Source organism: Mirounga leonina, unplaced genomic scaffold (assembly GCF_011800145.1).
Source record: "Mirounga leonina isolate KUSES-001 unplaced genomic scaffold, KU_Mleo_1.0 Mir_418, whole genome shotgun sequence".
NCBI lineage: Eukaryota > Metazoa > Chordata > Mammalia > Carnivora > Phocidae > Mirounga > Mirounga leonina.
The window spans coordinates 16,880,897-16,899,741 of record NW_023270739.1 but is presented as its reverse complement, the minus strand read 5'-3'; the positions used below and the strand labels follow the sequence as shown (position 1 = coordinate 16,899,741).

The 18,845-nt window shown below is 37.5% G+C and overlaps 1 protein-coding gene across 3 annotated transcripts in view; it reads left to right on the top strand.

The window, feature by feature from the left end:
* The window catches only part of UTP20 (UTP20 small subunit processome component), a 103,150-nt gene that overhangs the window by 9,240 nt on the left and 75,065 nt on the right, over nucleotides 1-18,845 (top strand). For 2 of the 3 annotated variants that reach the window (XM_034987743.1, XM_034987744.1), the window contains exons 7-19: nucleotides 385-522; nucleotides 1,202-1,357; nucleotides 1,929-2,075; nucleotides 2,159-2,293; nucleotides 3,507-3,584; nucleotides 5,239-5,417; nucleotides 10,217-10,372; nucleotides 10,515-10,603; nucleotides 12,127-12,232; nucleotides 13,929-14,079; nucleotides 14,940-15,002; nucleotides 15,770-15,928; nucleotides 17,225-17,301. In XM_034987743.1, coding sequence (XP_034843634.1) covers nucleotides 385-522; nucleotides 1,202-1,357; nucleotides 1,929-2,075; nucleotides 2,159-2,293; nucleotides 3,507-3,584; nucleotides 5,239-5,417; nucleotides 10,217-10,372; nucleotides 10,515-10,603; nucleotides 12,127-12,232; nucleotides 13,929-14,079; nucleotides 14,940-15,002; nucleotides 15,770-15,928; nucleotides 17,225-17,301 — 1,634 coding nt within the window. The remainder of the gene's footprint in view (nucleotides 1-384; nucleotides 523-1,201; nucleotides 1,358-1,928; nucleotides 2,076-2,158; nucleotides 2,294-3,506; nucleotides 3,585-5,238; nucleotides 5,418-10,216; nucleotides 10,373-10,514; nucleotides 10,604-12,126; nucleotides 12,233-13,928; nucleotides 14,080-14,939; nucleotides 15,003-15,769; nucleotides 15,929-17,224; nucleotides 17,302-18,845) is intronic. The other variant, XM_034987745.1, reaches the window with a different exon arrangement.

Below are 18,845 nucleotides of genomic sequence, written 5' to 3'. Positions count from 1 at the left end.
ATGACAATTTCACAGAAGAAACTGATATCATAATGTTGCTTGTATTTCCATAGTAAATTTTAGAGGGTTTTTTAATGAAACAGAAACGCTGGTATTAATTTCTTTTCTACTCATAAGTATATGATTTACTTTAAAAGATAGAATGTTGCCTTGTGTAGTTTTTCTTGGCACAGACCTTTATGTTATTTCACTGAATCAGTGTTGTGTGTGAAATTAGAAGTGGTATACTATTATAGTAGTTTGAAATCACTCTAAGTGTCTCTTCCTTTTAGAATTTTATCCTAATTACATTTAACTATGAACCTGTGGAACAGTAAATAACATGTCTTCATTTGGATTTGTTGTATTGTAAATACAATTTTCCATTTGCATTTTGTGTTTTAGGTTTCTGATAAAAATGCACTTTTCAATATAATGTTTCTTGATCTTGATGAACATCCGGAAAAGGTAGAAGGAGTTGGACAGTTGCTCTTTGAAATGTGCAAAGGAGTTAGAAACATGTTTCATTCCTGTACAGGGAAGGTAAATGACCAGGAGGATATTTTGAGTCTGTGTGAAAGAGATTAAAAGAAAAATAAATTAAGATTTATGTAAATGGGGGCGCCTGGGTGGCTCAGTTGGTTAAGCGACTGCCTTCGGCTCAGGTCATGATCCTGGAGTCCCTGGATCAAGTCCCGCATCGGGCTCCCTGCTCGGCAGGGAGCCTGCTTCTGCCTCTGACCCTCCCCCCTCTCATGTGCTCTCTGTCTCTCATTCTCTCTGTCTCAAATAAATAAATAAAATCTTTAAAAAAAAAAAAAGATTTATGTAAATGGTATGGAGAGAGGATAGTCTGGAATAAATAAAAAGCACTAAGGGGGGGAGCATTAGGGCTTTAATAACAATGCTTACCTAGGCTCTAGGTGATTAGGTATGTTTACTTATAAAATCATTGCTATTTTCTTTATCCTGGATCCTAGAAGGTAACATAAATTGATTAATGAGCAAGGAGTGAGCAGTTGGATGGTAAAATTCTCCATCCTAGTTTGGGGAAATTCCTTTTGAGACATGTTAACCATCAAAGCTGCCATATCTTTGATTATTCCAGATCAGATTTTAATATAGCTTAATCAGAGTGGGGAATAATCAGTGGGAAATAACAGTGTAATACTTAAAAATAAGAGTGTACATGTCCATTTTAATGATTATTGGATTCCCACAGGCAGTGAAGCTAATTTTACAAAAACTAGGACCAGTTACTGAAACAGAAACTCAACTACCATGGATTTTAGTTGGAGAAACAGTCAAAAACATGGTCAAATCCACTGCATCCTACATCTGCAAGGAACATTTTGGTACATTTTTTGAATGTTTGCAAGTGAGTTCTAATTTTTATGGATTTGTGTGTAATAAGGAGCCCAAGAGTTGATTGTTCTTACTCTTAGTTTAGCAGACCACCGCTGGAGACTATTTTATAATTGTTGTCTTTATACTTTTACACACATAATTAGGATTTCCCTCCCCTTTCTTCCCCCTCTCTATCCCCTGTACTTTTTTGATATTTTGAGATGTAGTAGACCATGTGGTTAAGAGTACAGCCTTTGGAGCCAGACTGCCTCTCTTCAAATCTTGCCTTTGTCACTGACTTGGGAAAGTTACTTAACTCTCTGTTCCCTGTTTTTTTTTATCTGGTGGGACTATGAGACAGTAATATTCTCTACCTCATGGTTGCTATGAGGATTGTGAGTAAATACTTATAAAGCACTGTATAAACGTGCACTCAAAAATATTAGCTGTTATTATCCTTAGTGATTCCTGGTAAATGTGTCTTTCTTTCAAAATAAAAGTGTGAAAATTTGAATTGCTTCACCCAATACTTTTCATTATTGGATTAACAGATGAGTTTGATATTTTATAGTTATTCTTTCTGTTAAATTCCCCATTGGCAGGAATCACTCTTAGATCTACATACAAAAGTAACCACAACTAACTGTGGGGAAAGTTCTGAACAGATAAAAAGGTTGTTAGAAACATATCTGATACTTGTGAAACATGGGAACGGATCAAAGATAATCAAACCTGTCGATGTTTGTAAGGTGAGTTCCCAGCTTCATTTGCTTAGAGTCTGTTCATTAAAAGCTATTGCTAAGTGTGCATTGTTTTTTCTTTTATTTTACAGGTGTTATCTCAAACATTACAAATAGCCAGTCTTTCTACAGCTTGCCGGGAGACCCTCTTGGCTGTAATTTCTGCTTTGATCCTGGGTGAAAATGTTTCCTTGCCAGAGACTCTTATCAAAGAAACCATACAAAAGGTAATTTACTTCAACAGATATTAATTGAGTAGTTAATAAGATATTTAGCATTGAGTAAGCCTCCTGGGGAATACAAATGAAGTGTGGCAAAGGCTCAGCCTTCAGGGAATTTATAATCTTGTCAAGGAGATGTGAATTGCATGCTATAATAGAAAGAGGCAAAACAGTGTGATAAAGTAAATGAAAAATACTCAACAAACATGTATAGCTTACCATGTACTGGGTATGGACTAGGTATTCCAGGGTGGACATTCTGATACCTGTGGTTTTTGATTGTTAGGGAGGTGGGGCCCTGGGAGTGAGTTATTATAATCTGTTGAATTAATCTATTGATGTCATATTGAAACATAATGATTCATTCTGCCTGGGGTTGAGGGACAGAGAATGCTTTCCAAAGGACTTATATTTGGGATAGTCCTTGAAGTTTAAGTATCATTTGCCAGTCAGTGAAGGGGTTAAAAATTCCTGGAGAGGGAACAGCAGAAGATGCATCAAAAAGTCCAGAAATGGAAAAAAAAGAAAAGTCCAAAAATGTATGCCACTGGGTACAAGGACACATGAGGAGGTTTGGTGTATATCAGCGACGCTCTGTTTGGCTTTGTGAAGTTAGGTTGGGTTTTATCCTGCAAGTAGTGAAAAGCCCTGGAGAAATTTTAAGCAGGGTAATGATTTGATAGATTTGCATTTTAATAAGTTTAGAAGATGGCTTGTAGGGAAGTGGGATTGAAAATAAAAGACCAATTAGGTTCCTCCTAGACTCATGCAGTGCAGCAGTATATCGTATGGAAAAAGGTATAAAATAGTGCTGCTTTCCCTTTCATAATTCTCTGTCTCTGGGAAAGAACTGGGCAGCTCTTAGGCAGAGCCCTGCATCAGCACTAGAAACCCAGTGCCCCTAACATTTGTAAGTAAGTTCTTTCAGCTGAAGGGCAAGCATTTTACAGAAAACTGGTTGAAGTGTGCCTGCCACTCCCTTACTCCAGCTACTTTCCCAGGGAGAAGGGTTCAGTGCCAGTGTCTCACACCTGGATGTGTCCCTCCGCACAGTGGTTAATTCAGCAGTCGTTATTTTTGCCTCTATTAACTTGTATCAAGCGTCCCACCACTTCTTGCTTACAAGTTAGAGAACTTTGAAGGCTTAAGATGTTTTTTATTTTCAGGAATGGACAAAGTACTCTCTGTATACTTAATGTTTTTTACCTGTGGTCCACAGATTTTTGAGAGCAGATTTGAAAGACGTTTAATTTTGGATTTTTCTGAAGTTATGTTTGTTATGAAGCAGTTTGAGCAGGTGAGCAATTAAAGTTTTGGATTTGTTTTGTTATCAATCTGTCAAGATAAAATAATCAAACTTAAAATCCTATGATTTTTCTTTGAGAGGAATAGAATAAGTATTTGATGTTTTAGTCTATGATTTTTAAAGGAATTACATTTCAGTTTTAGTTTACAAGTAAAACTTTATTCCATATGCTAGGGCATTGAAATGACATTAGATAATCAACTAGTTTTTAAATAATCCTTTAGGAAGTTATAGAACCATGTAGTAAAATTGAAAAAAGACTTTAAGGAACTTTTATGTGAGCTGGAAGCGTAGAAAATAGTTTCTGAAACATTTGGATTGCAGGATGGTTAGTAATGCACTTCATTGCTACTAAGTAAATACCTGATGTAATAAGGTAGAAATCTTTCCCATTAAATCCTGCGTTTATTTTATCCCTATCCCCTCCCTTCCGTCCAACATTTGCCACTCCTTGTAACTGATCTCCCATAGCATACTTCATGGAAGCCTGTCTCTGTGTCTGTTCTCTGATTTCCCCTTTAATCATTAATATATTCTCATTTGCTTCGAGAAAAACCTTCTTCATTCATATCCTAGCCCTTTTCCTTCCTGTCTAATGAGAACCCTTTACCTTGCTCTGGTTTTCTTAGCAACTGCATCTTTTCCTTCTCCCCTGTTAACCTTTGGTCTTTTTATAAACATCTTATTTTTATCAGAGTACTCTTTGTATGTAGTTTTAAAAGTCAAGCAGGACTAGAAGTTAGCCACTTGATTTCCACTCCCATCTTCCTCGCCGAGAACAACCACATCTCTTGGATTTTATCTATTTTTTTCTGTTACTTTATATTTTCTAATCATTCAAATACACTGCTTTTCCTTGATTCGTTAGTTTTAGTATTCTTCTGTAGATTTCCTCCTATGGTGGATGGGTTCTGGTTCTTTTTTACCTCTCATCTTCTCACTGGAGTTACATCATAAATTTTGGTTGGATTCCTGTTCACCATATAATTGATCCTTCTAAACGAGTATTTTATATTTACGTTTCCTTTTTCATATACCTTTTCATTTTTCCTGAAGTTATAGATTGCCTCATTCTTTAAAAACTGGAAATTATTTTCCTTGAATACCTGGTCAGTGAGTCTGTCTGCCAACAGCCTTTCACATGTTAGAAAATTTAGCAGCGCAATTTTTTTTTTTCTTTCCTCTCCTAGAGCAGTGCAAGTCTAAATGAGTTGCTTTCTCAGCCCACCGCACAGATGTTGTAATAGGACTTCCTTTTGCTTTTCTCCTATTTCCTGGGTCCCACACCTTTCCCTTGTTTTAGTTTACTCTCTTATTTTGATGGTACACTTTTTCCAGAGGTGCTAGAGAAAGGACAAATGGAAGTAAAATTTTGAGATTTAGTACCTTGGAAAATGTATTCATATTGCTAGCAAGATAAGTGTAGAACTATAGATTTTGTCATTTTCCCTCAGTTTTTTAGGCATTGCTCCATGGTCTTCTAGTTTTCATTGTCTCTGTGGAGAAGAGGTCTCATGCCTTTATGATTTCTGATCCTGTGTTTATGATCTATTTTTCCCTGTGTGGAAGTGTTAGAATCTTCTCTTCCTTAGGTGTTATGAAATGTATATCTGTTAATAAATGTGATTTCCTTTCTTATTTTTAGCTTTTCCTACCAAGCTTTCTCTTATATATTGAAAATTGCTTCTTGATTGATGAGGCTGCTGTCAAAGATGAAGCTCTGGCCATTTTGGCCAAGCTCATTCTAAACAAAGCAGCACCTCCCACTGCTGGCTCGATGGCAATTGAGAAGTACCCCCTGGTCTTTTCACAACAGACGATGGGGTAAGTTCTAAGTTTTTATTCCCTGTAATGTTGGTAAGATTATCCACTTTATAATACATAAGAATGCTGTAAAAAAATGAAGATCTCTGTATATTAACTGGGGAGATGTCCATGATATATTGTTCTGTGAAAAAATGAAGTTGTAGAATAGTTGTTTAGTATGATCTCGTTTTGCAACGTTAAAACAGAAAGTGTAAGTAAGCATAGGAAAAGACATGGAAGGATATGTAAACAGGTTAACCTAGTTAATGTCAGGAGGATGGTATGTGAAAGAAAGAGGTGACTGATTTTTTTTTAATCTTTTATTTTAAAATAATTGTACATTCACATGCAGTTGAAAGAAACAGTACAGAGAGGTTCTGTGTACTCTTCACCCAGCTTCCCCTAGTGGTAACATCTTGCATAAGTTAACTGCGATATCACAACCATAAAATTGACATTTTTCAGATTTCATCAGTTTTACATGCACTCATCTCTGGGTGTGTGTGTATCTGGCTGTATGGTTCTATGCAGTTTTATCACATGTGGTAGATTCATAACCACCACCAGAGTCAAGATACAGAGCTGTTCCATCACCACAAAGATCTCTTGTGCTTCCTTTTAATAGCCACAGTCACTGTGATGCTCTGCTCTCCATTCTTAACCCCTGGCAATCATTAATCTGTTCTCTGTTTTTATGATTGTATCATTTTAAGAATATTATATAAATGGAATTAGAGAATACACCTTTTGAGATCAGCTTTCAGTCATGCAGTTCCCTTGAGACGCATCCAAGTTGTGTGTGTCAAGAGTCCATCCCTTTGTTGAACATCTTTTCGTGTGCTTGTTGTGGAGTCACAGCCCATGGCATGGATGTAGTGTCGTCCATGTAATGATTCACTCGTTGAAAGATGTTTAGGTCACTTCTAGTTTTGAGCTAGTATGATGAATAAAGCTGTTACGAACATTCATGTACATAACTTTTTGTTGCTCTGAGATAAATGCCCGAAAGTGGAATTGTTGAGTTATATCCTAAGTACATCTCTCGTTTGATGAGAAACTGCCAGCAGTTTTCCAGAGTAGTTGTGCCATTTAATATCCCCACCAGCAGTCTGAATGACCAAGTTTCTCCGCATCCTCTCCAGCATTTGGTATCATCACTGATTTTTATTTTTTGTCAAATCTAGTAGGATGTAGTGAGATCTCATTGTGGTTTTAAATTGCATCTCCTTAGTGGCTAATGGTGTTGACCATCTTTTCCTGGGTTTATTTGCTATTTGTATATCCTCTTTAGTGAAATATCTATTTGTTTCCTTGGCCCATTTTGTAACTAGATTGTTTCTTTACTGTTGAGTTTTGAGAACACGTTATCTATTCTAGACAAAGATATTTTTTGTCAGATAAATGGGTCTGCAAATATATTCATTTAGTTGATAGCTTGTCTTTGTTCACTTAAGATTTTTCACAGAGCACTGTTTTAGATTTTGATGAGGTTCAATTGACCAACTTTTCTTTTATGGATAATGCTTTTGATGTCAAGTCTAAGAACTCTTTGCCTAGCTGTAGGTCCTAGATATTTTCTCCTACTTCTCTAAAAGTGTCATAGTTTTATGTTTTACATTTAAGTCCATGGTCCATTTTGAGTTAATTTTTATATAAGGTGTGAGGTTTAGGTCAAGTTTCTTTTTTTGCCTGTGGATGCCCACTGTTCTGGCAACATTTGTTGAAAAGGCTATTCTTCCTCATTGAACAGCTTCTGTACCTTTGTCAAATCAGTTGGGCATATATGTGTGGTTCTATTTCTGGGTTCTCTATTCTCTTCCATCGATCCATGTATCTATCCTCCTCTAATAGAGACTGTCTAAAAATAGGTCTTGAAATCTTGAAAAAAAATTTCTCCCATTTTATTGTTCCTTTTTGGATTGTTTCAGCTATTCCTGGTCCTTTGCTGTTCTATATAAATTTTAGAAGAATCTTGTCTATGTCTACAAAAAAACCATGGTGGAATTTTGTTTGGAATTGCCTTTAATCTGTAGATCAATTTGGGGAGAGTTGACATTTCCCTAAGGATACACAAACTTTTAACTTGATGTCAGGAGGATGGGAAGGGGAAGAAAGAAGTGACTGTTAACTTTTAGATTATATACCTTTGCATTGTTTGAATTGTTAAGAGAGCCATGGATTACTTTCTTAATTTCATTAAAAATAATGCATACCCTGGGGCGCCTGGGTGGCTCAGTCAGTTAAGTGTCTGCCTCCAGCTCAGGTCATGATCTCAGGGTCCAAGGATGGAGCCCTGCTTCGGGCTTCCTATTCAGTGGGAGATAGCTTCTCCCTCTCCTTCTGCCTGCCACTCTGCCTATGCTCTCTTTCTATCTCTCTGTCAAATAAATAAATAAAATCTTAAAAAAAAATAATTAATACTCTTTAGAATTGAAAAACAGGGTTTATAGAAATATGTGAGGATTCTGATTATCATTTTTCCAGTAGTTGTGGATGTGTTTTTAGAAATTATTGATTAGGAAACCAGTTCCCTTATCATTCCTATGTGTTTATACTTAAGTTTCTTATTTCTCTGGGATTTGTTAGACTTGCTGCATTTGGGGTTTGCTTTGGGGCAGTAGGAATAGATGGACATTCCTTGAGTTTTTGCTGAGTACTCCGCTTTGAAGCATCACATCATCCCTTGAGATGGGTGTCATTGTCCCCACAGTCACACAGCAGAGTTAGTTTTTGATTCTGGATCAGCTTGAGATTCTGGAGGAGCTCGTCTTCTTCACATGTTGCTCTTCTGCTGACCTTAAAAGTAGCTTTTTCTATCAAAACATGCTAATAGAATCTGTTGGTTTTCCAGTTTACTGAGCTCTGATTCCTGAGGAATGAATAATTAGTAACTCCTGTAGAATTATTCCCTTGGAACTTTCCTCTTGATTGCAACACCAAACCAACTCCCAACAGGTATATTCCTTGTATGTAACTAAAACTGTAGGTTCTAAGCAGTGGGAATGAAGCTGCTTTGTTGGCCTGTGTGAGGCCATCTCAAGCATCTCAAATCCTCCTTGAGATATGTCCTGATAAGAATAAATAAATAAATTGAGGCATATTAGCTTAAGGTAGGTACCACACCTTCTGTGCTCTTTCCCTGAGAAAACATCCCTCTGCAGCTCCCACAGAGATAGGATATATGTGAATGGTCACCTTTGTCTGAATATTCTTAGTAATACTCCATCCACCTGTCTTACAGATTTGTTGTGAGACTAGAAAGAGATAATAGATGTGAAAAGATTCTTTAGAAGATACATTTATTCTATCAGTTGACAAATGCTAATTGTATCAGGCACTGTTCTAGGCATTGGTATATAATAATAAAAACAAGGTTCCTTCTTTTTGGGGAGATGACATTCTTGGAGTGGAGGGATGTGACAGATAACAAATAAACAAGATCATTTTAATGATAAAAAGAAAACTAAAACTAGGGTGTTGAGAGGGAGAATGAATGGAGAGGCAGTGTGACTCCTCTCCGGGGAAGGGACCTTTGGGCTGATTGTAATGATGGGAAGCATCCAGCTTTGCAAAGATCTAGTTGAAAAGCTTTCCATGTGGAGGGAAGACTTAGTATAAAGGCTCTGGGATAGGAATAAGTTCAGTATGTTTGAGGAACCAAAAGAAAGCCTGTGTGTGTACAGAGCAGGGAGCAAGGAAGAAGGTGGAATGAGAGGACATGAGAGGCAGGCCAGCATCAGATCACATGGGGCCTTATAAGGTTAGATAAGGAGTGTGGATTTTATTGGAGGAGCTCATTGGCAGGTGTGATGAAGTAGGCAAGCAATGACCTGCCTTTTTTTTTTTTAAAGCATCTCAGTGTTTTCTTGTAAGATTTTTGTAGATTGTTGAGTCTTTACTACTAGAAAGACTATATATCAAGGTATAGTGTCTTTCAGAAATTGTCAGTGAAATTAACTAAACTATCTGTTATAATTTCCAAACATTCAGTATCTTGATAAGTATGAAACAAAAAAGAATAGAACTTTTTAGTTAATTTTCATGATAATAGGGACACAGGACTAAAAACCTGATCTTCCACTTCTATTATGTAACAAGTTAACCAAACTGGACATGGGGGATAAATTATTAAAACAAATCATTTTACTTACTGTTTCTATGACTTTTCTTTCAATTAGATTTCTGAGGTGTAGTTCATTGGCAAAAGGGAAAAGAGGCAAACAAGAAAAGTGCCAAAGTAACAGATACCTAAAGCCAAATGTCATGTCAGAAAATGTCATCGAGTAAACATTTATGAGATTAAAGAAGCAGAGGCAGTTCTAAAACATAATCACTTTAGTGACATTTGTCAAATTCACCACTATGTGCAACATCATTCTATGTTTGTAAAGTAGTAAAATTTGTGTCAAAAAGGAAAGGGGGAATATAGGAAGGAAGTCCGTTCATTATAATAAATTACCTCTCCAGTTTTTAAAAATATGTCCATCAGCAGAATGGACAGAAAAGAAGGAATCTGAATGAATCAGAAAATTCAGAAATAATGCATAAAACTAGAAGAGACTTGCTTTAAGTTATGAAGCAAATTAAAATAGAAAATAGAAAAAAGTAGAACCAAAGGCATCGAAAAAGCCTCTTACCGAAAATCAGTAAACGACTCACATTTTTTTGTTATTTATATTCAACCACCACCACCAGTTCCCTCCTCCCCACAAATCTACCACGTGTGGAAAGGAACCAGTTTTATTTTAAACTTCAGAGGTCAAGAGGGATTATGTTCTCTCCTCTTTTAAACATTTGTTTTTCTTCTCTTCCTTCAGATCCTATTTAAGGCAGAAGAAGACCAGATCCAAGGAAGGAAAAGAACAGACCCCAGTATTGGACCACCTCTTATCTATAATTCAGTTACCCCCAAATAAAGATGCTACTTACCTTTCACATTCTTGGGCAGCCCTTGTCGTGTTACCTCATATTAGGTGAGAAAATAAACTGGTTAATTGTGAAAGAGATACTTAGCATGCTGATTTAAGCGTTTATTAGCCCTTCCTTGCTATTCCCTGAAAAGGCCACTGAATGCTGGTTTGAACTTTTCCCTTTGTCTCCCGGCTTCTTGGACAGACCTCCTGAGAAAGATAAGGTGATACCACTAGTCACATGCTTCATAGAGTCACTCTTCGTGAATGTTGACAGAGGCAGCTTTGGAAAAGGTCAGTTACAATCCCCATTTGTTTTCTTCTGTCTTCTCTGGCACGGCCAAAGTGACTATAAACACATGGAATCCTAGAGAATAGTGCTAACATTGTGCTCTGACACCACCCCCTCTATGGTAATTACAGAAAAAATAGGGTAAGATGGACATGTGGCACTTGTGTGTCACAGCGTGGCACCCAGGTGAGGGCAGCTTGAGCACAGGCTGAATCTGAGGACGAAGTGTCAGAGGGGGCCATGGTGTCTGAGACCCCTTGTTTTCAAGTCCAGCTTGCGTCTTGTTCTCCGTCTCCCACGCACACTCTGTATATGCCTTATATCCAGGCACTGTCATTGGCTTTACCCTGAGCAAGATACTAGCCTGCCCTGCTCAAAACACCCTTTCCTGTTGTATACTTGAACACCTCCTCTCACTAGCCTGAGAACAGCAGTTTGAAAGTAGGTATTTTGTTTCATTTTAGTACAGTGTTTCCTTTCTAACATTGTGTATAGTAGTTGTTCGTTCATTTAGATATTACTGCGCTAGGTTCCCTGTTAGATACTAAGCAGACACATTAGAGAATAAAGTAGACTCATCACAGTTCAAGTGCTCAGTAGCCGTATGTGGCCGGTGGCTACCATACTGGACTGCAGCTGCATATCAGCCCAAGTACAGAACATTTCTGTCACGGCAGAAAGTTGTATTGGACAGCACTTTTCTAGTACCAAGAGCAGGGGTTGGCAAAATTTTTATGTAAAGCACCAGATAATAAATATTTTAGGTTTTCATATTCAGTCTTTGTGGCATATTCTTTATTGTTTGTTTGTTGTTTCAAACAACCCTTTTAAAATATAAAAAGCATTCTTTGCTTGCAGGCCATATAAAAAACAGGCTACCTACAAATCTGACTTGTGAACCAAAGTTTGCCAGCCTCTGGTCTAAGATTAAATGAATATCTAATTTATTTTATTTTATTTTTTTAAAGATTTTATTTATTTATTTGACAGAGAGAGACACAGTGAGAGAGGGAACACAAGCAGGGGGAGAGGGAGAGGGAGAAGCAGACTTCCCGCAGAGCAGGGAGCCCGATGTGGGGCTCGATCCCAGAACCCTGGGATCATGACCTGAGCCGAAGGCAGACGCTTAATGACCGAGCCACCCAGGTGCCCCAAATGAATATCTAATTTAAAAAAATAATTGATTAGCTTTTGAAAAGTATAAGTGCATCTCCTTAAAAATTCTAATTTGGATAATGCCAGTGAGTGGGACCACCAGTTTTTCTTCTCATCTTAACTGATGAAACATACATTTTACTCTCTATTTTTTAATATATTTTTCTCTTAAGAGACCTGAAATACAAGACTTGGGAACCTTCTCTTTTCAGTTCCTTCCTGTTACATTCTGACATTTGATAGATGATAAGGATGCACAAATTCACTTTAAGAACTTCTATAAATAGCAAATATTAGATAAAGGAGATGTCTGGTAGTTATTGTGTCAAAGGAATAAGTTATGTAGTTTCTCCTGTTTTTCTGCCCTTAGGAAACTTATTTGTTCTTTGTCAAGCTGTAAATACTCTGCTAAGTTTGGAAGAATCTTCTGAACTTCTTCATTTGGTTCCTGTGGAACGTGTGAAGAATTTAGTATTGTGAGTAAATATACCTCCCATTTATCTTAATCACAAATAAAATATAAAAGCTTTTTTTTTTTGAAATCTTGGGCATAATGAAAGTCCTTGTTTTGATCTACTTTATACCTAAGTTGTATTCATATTAGAAATGTATTACTGATTTGAATCCTTAACATAAGTACAGTTTTTACACAGTCTTTAAATGCAGATTCTTCATCTTTGTGGAAAGGTATTTTACCATGTGTGTAAACTAGTGTTGTAGGTTGTTTCCAACCCTAACATTGCACTCTGTTGACCTTCTAGAACTTCCTGAGTTGTTCCAACATACATATTTCTACTACATTCATTCTGTCTCAGCTTGACACGATCACCATTTCAGAACACTTTCCTGTGGTCCTTTTACTCCATACCAACACAACCCAGTTTTTCCTTTTGTTTTTGTAAGTTGATGTCAGCCAGCTCCCGACTTTGGTATAGCACTGGGCTGTTACCAGAAAGCCGTTTTCTACTCAGCTCAGCCCCTTTCTAAAGATCACACCTTTTGAAAACCTGGTAAAGTAGTTGATGACTTTTTCTGGAGTCTAATCCATTTTATTTTATTTTAAAGATTTTATTTATTCATTTGAGACAGAGAGATACAGAAAGAGCATGAGCAGGGGGAGAGGCAGAAGGAGAGGGAGAAGCAGACTCCCCGCTGAGCAGGAACCGGAGATCATGACCTGAGCCAAAGGCAAACCCTTAACCACCTGAGCCACCCAGGCGCACCTAGAGTCTAATCCATTTTAGTCCCATTTCTTTTTAAAACAGATTTATTCATTTCCTTCATTCAGTAAATACTCATTTGCTTTTCTCACATACCAGGCCCTTTTTTAGGCACTGGGAGACACAGTCAGTGAATGAAACACACAAAAAACCCTGCCTTCATGGAGCTACCATTCTAGCAAGAAGAAACGCTGAGCAAAATAAATAAGTAAAATGTATAGCATGTTAGACAGTGGTAAGAACATTAAAGCAGAGTCGGGATAGGGAGAGTCTGGAGGTTGGGGACAACAGTTTCAAATAGGGAAAGCCTTACCAAGAATGAGAGAGACATTTGAGCAGAAGCACAGAAGCAGCAAGGGAGTAAATCATGAGGGATGTGGGATCTGGGGCTCTCTGCGTTCCTGACCTGGGGAGACTTGAGTGTCACTGCTGTAGCGGGTGCCCGGCAAGGAGCTGTTGTGCAACTTTTTTCTTGATCGCAGCACCAAGCCCACCTCCAACAGGCATATTTCTTGCATGGAACCAAAACTGGGGGTTCCAAGCAGTGGGAATGAAGCTGCTTTGTTGGCCTGTGTGAGGCCATCTCGGCCATCTCAGATCCTCCTTGAGATATGTCCTGATAAGAATGAATAAATAAATGGAGACACATTAGCTTAAGGTAGGTGCCATAGCTTCTGTGCTCTTTCCCTGAGAAAACATCCCTCTGCAGCCCCCACAGAGATAGGATGTATGTGAGTGCTTCCACCTAGCTGTCTGTCGTCCTCGAGCAAATTACTCACTGTTGCAAGGCCTCAGATTCTTTATCTCTAAAATGACGCTAAATGTCCACATAAAACTTTTACCTGGTCCCTCTTACAGTTTCTTCACCAGTTGTGGTTTTCTGTAGTTTCAATTGCAGTCCACATACTCGACTGTGTGGTGCAGGCTGGGTCCAATACATATCTCGTTGCAGAACATTTCCTTTGGAGCCGTCGGTGTTGCTGTTAGCCGATCTCTATTATCAGAGACTATCCTTATGTGGCTGCAAAGGGCCACTTTCTGAGGAAGCTTTAATGGAATTATTTCCCAAGTTACAAGCAAACATTTCAACCGGTGTATCCAAGGTAATGGTGTTTTGTGATGTGTCCTCAGTCTCTCATCTTTTGATTCTGTATGTATTGCCAGTGGTTGTCAGAGCTCCTTCATCAGAAGATGCTTCTATGGGATGATTTCTGTTTAAAGCAGTGATTCCTAAACACTGACCTACAAATTGACTGCAGCAGGATTAATTGGGGAGCTTAATAAAAATACAAATTCTGGGTTCTCACAGGCCAGAATTCTGACTTAGTAGGGCTGAAACTGAAAAAATCTGCATAGTTTTTTAAAGCCCCCGAGGTGATTCTGCTGTTTGGTCAGGTATACAGAAATATCTAAATACATTACATACGAATAAAAATCACTAATTGCAACAGAATTGTATACTTAAACAGATTCTTTGCACTTATTTACAGAGATGCTTGTAGTGTCATAGTTGAAAGAAAAACATGGTTCTATGGGCAACTTTATCTTCTAGTCTTATCTGGTCATTAAATTATTCCATATACTATTTGAATAAGGTGTTGGTTGGTGTCTAATATGAAATAAGGGATAGAATAACATGTATCTCTCTGATAGTGGTATATTCTTAATTTTATAACACTTAGATCTCACTGGCTGTAAATCAGTTTTGTTTTTTTTTTAAAGATTTTATTTATTTGACAGAGAGAGAGACGGCGAGAGAGGGAACACAAGCAGGGGGAGTGGGAGAGGGAGAAGCAGGCTTCCTGCGGAGCAGGGAGCCTGATGCGGGGCTTGATCCCAGAACACTGGGATCATGACCTGAGCCGAAGGCAGATGCTTAACGACTGAGCCACCCAGGCGCCCCTGTAAATCAGTTTCTTATGTGTAAACTTTGGAACTTGAAACATGCCTTTTCCTTTTCTAGATTCGGCTTTTGACAATAAGGATCCTAAACCATTTTGAGCTTCGACTTCCAGAATTGATGGAGGTATTTTAACTGTTAATTTGGATAACTTTTTAAAAACATAATTCATTTTTTAATTTCCAAAAAGACACTTTTGCAGAAAATTCAAACACTGTTGTATAAATATCTATCTTAAAAACTGAAATTTTTGTTGTAATTCTTACTCCTGCCCACACTGAAAATTCACAGGTAATTGGTGAATATTCTTTCAGGTTTTTTGTATCCACATGTATAGTTTGAACAAATGGCATCATGGAGGTTTTGCCACATCAGCACCTCGAGGCTTACCTCATTTCTTCAGAAGTTTAAACAGTATACCACAGTTTAAAATATCTTACATAACCAGTTCTCTGTTGATGGATGCTTAGGTGGGTTGTTTGTAATTTTTCAGCTTTTCCAGTAAAAGGGTAGTGAACATCCTTATGCTGATACCTTTGAATAGGGAAATATTCCCATAATGCAAAGTACTACTTCTAAAAGTAGAATTGTAGAGTGGTATATATACACATTTTTATTTCAACAAATGTGGCCAGTCGATTTCAGTCATTTTGAGAATTCGTTTCCTGTTTTTTTACTTGTCATTTCTGTGCTAAACATTAATCTTAAATTATCTACCAAAAAGTAAATACTATGAGGAAAAATGAATCATTTACCCAAAAAAGTGTTGCTTATTTAATTTAAAACATTAACATTAGCCCAGTTTTTCTTTTTTAGATCTTTGGCCACATTTCATGGTCTTTTTGGGAAATTAAAATACTGACCTGCCTCCTTTGTTTTCTCCATTCACTCAGGATGATGGGCTCTCAGAGCGTCAGTCTGCCTTTGCTATATTACGCCAGGCAGAACTTGTCCCAGCAACTGTGAGCGATTACAGAGAGAAGCTTCTTCATTTGAGAAAACTAAGACATGATGTGGTACAGGCTGCAGTCCCTGATGGGCCGTTACAGGAGGTATAAAACAGTGTCCCTGTTTTTTAAACTTAATTTATGCTTTATGATCTGTTTTGCTGGCTTTTGAAAAGAGAAACATATCAAGTAGTTAAAAAAAAATTTTTTTTTTTTTTAAAGATTTTATTTATTTATTTGACAAAGAGAGACACAGTGAGAGAGGGAACACAAGCAGAAGGAGTGGGAGAGGGAGAAGCAGGCCTCCCGTGGAGCAGGGAGCCCGATGTGGGGCTCGATCCCAGGACCCTGGGATCATGACCTGAGCCGAAGGCAGACGCTTAACAACTGAGCCACCCAGGCGCCCCCCCAAAAAATTTTTTTTAAACTAGATAAATCTCCAGTTTTCTTAGATGCTTTGAATTAAATGGCTCTGCCAGCTTTTTCTAAGTGGAAATAATTTACTCTCCTCTGTTCTCCTGAATAGGTGCATGATATGTGAAGGTAGGTAGGAAGTGGCAACAGGAGTACTCAGTGTCAAATTTAAAACTTAATATTCTTCCTCAGTTGTGTTCATGACCTCAGGATGTCAGGCCTCTACCTTTGGTATTGGGGATTTTTCATTCATGACCTTTGAAGATGGATCACAGATCCCTTTGGCAGGAAGGCCGAGTAGAGGCATTCCCTTTAGATCAGAGTGGTTCCACTCTTAACCTGTTTTATATATTACTGTTCTGTATTGTTTCATTTTAGAAAAGGGCTCTGCTGTGAAAATAGTAACAAACACCTCACCTCCAAATATTATTAGAACTACCATTCTATATGATGCCTCCCTAGCACATGGGGATGTGAGTAATAATGATGGTTGTTCTCAAGGCGACCAAGAAAACTTCAGACCCTCTGAACTGAATACCTTTGATGCCTAGTTTTGAAAACTCAGCCACTGCTTGCAAAGCCCCAGCTGCCATTCACAGTGTACTGTCTTGGGTTCCTCGGTATCTGTGCTTTACTGCTTACTCCTCAGGTTTTGTCCTACATGGTAACAGTAAGAGCAGTATTTGGTAGGTGGGAATTTAATCATGAGTCAGGTCTGTTGATTCAAATGCTGTACCCTTTGTGAACATCTAGAGTGAGTTTGAGTACATTTGCTTTAATGATTCTTTTCTGTTAAATAGCGAGTGACGTTTTGGGGAGAGTTGGAAAATTATTATACACTGAATTTTGGATTGGTACCTACAACTTGTTCCTTAAAGCACACGCTTCTTTCCAACCTCTGGTTGTCTGAGTTAGGATATTTGTATTTTTGGGTGTTCTATTGTAGTTTTATTACCAATTTACTAAACTCGCCTCCTATCATCGCAGGTGCCGCTTCGTTATTTATTAGGCATGTTATATGTTAACTTCAGTGCCCTCTGGGATCCTGTCATTGAACTCATAAGGTAAGCATGGGTTAAACGGATGAAGCCATTATGTTTTTAACTATTACTGCGGAGTGATCAGGCCATTATTCTACTCCTTCTAGGCATGACTTAAATGAATGGGTGTGTATAGTATCTGTAACTCCAGTCCTTTGTGGGACAAAGTAAAGAAAAAGGAAACATCAATTATTTTCTCTAATGCCAAGTTTTTCAACAGTTTGAATGTTCTGTGTATGTTTCTTTGTGCAGTGAAATGACTTTGGAGGACTTTCTCTTTTTACGTATTGTTTTTTTTTACAGTGACAAGATATTATATAATAACTGCAAAATTTTATTTTATATATATTGAGTCAGTGAGCCACACTTTAGCTTAAATTTTTATTTATATTTATATATTTATTAATGTATATTTATATTTGTATTATATATTACATGTTTTTATATACCTAATATATTTTATGTATCTATTTGTATATAGAAAAGAAAATATATATTATAAATATATTCATATTTTTGTATAAATTAATATTTATACTTTATATATTTTATTAATATTTTATGTATGTTGAGTCAGTGAGCCACACTTTAGTTTAAAAATAAGGACTTTTTAAAACCCTAGTTGTCTAAGGCAAAATTCCCTTAGCTCTAAAAAGGACCTTAATAATCATATAGAAAATACATATATTGTGTCTCATATGTAGTCTGTCCTTTTGCAGACATTTGTCTTCAGATGGTCTACTCTGGCTTTTTGTCAGATTAGAAATATATCATGTGTGACTTCTCAGAACCCTAACCATTGGTTTTTATCTGACAGAAGTAGAACAAACAAATCTCTTTCCAATTGGAACCAATTTGTCTGCCTTTTACTGCCCTTTAGAACCATCAAACCATTATGCTGAAAATCAAGGCCTTCCTAACATCAACTTCATAATTTTGTTTATTGCGCTTAAGGAAGAATCTGATATATGTGTTACCAATAGCCCACTATTAAAAATGTTGGTTTCTCAGTTACTGAATGCCTTTAATGGTTCTCCATGGCTGGTAGGCTGTCTCCTGTTGGGTACATTTATCTGTCTGAAAACTGGTTTATTTGTCATGTATAGTCAACAACATATATAGTTCATGTCTTATATAATGGTTATCCACCTTTGCCTAACAATCTGTATTTTGCCCACGGACATTCCTGTGGTCAGAGGCAGTGATGCCTAGGAACTGGAGACTGGTCTTTGCTAAGAAGCACTTTAATCTGGGCTGACACAGGCCTCAGAATGCATGAAAAGTAGCCAGGAAAAAGGGAGGCAGGAGTCTAGCCTGTGTCACTATGGAGACGGTCTTCAGGTTGCTGCTCAGTAGAGCTGTTGGCTGAGACCTGCTTAAGAGTCTCTACTGGCCCGTCATCTGTTTAGGAACACAAACACATACTCCACACACACACACTTAATCACAACCAGCTATAGCAATAAAAAGGGTGTTGGGCTGTGGCATTATTAATTAAAGATGATAGATGATATCCAATCTCCAAATGTAAAAAAAAAAAAAAAAAGGCTCTTAGTCCTCACCTGGCC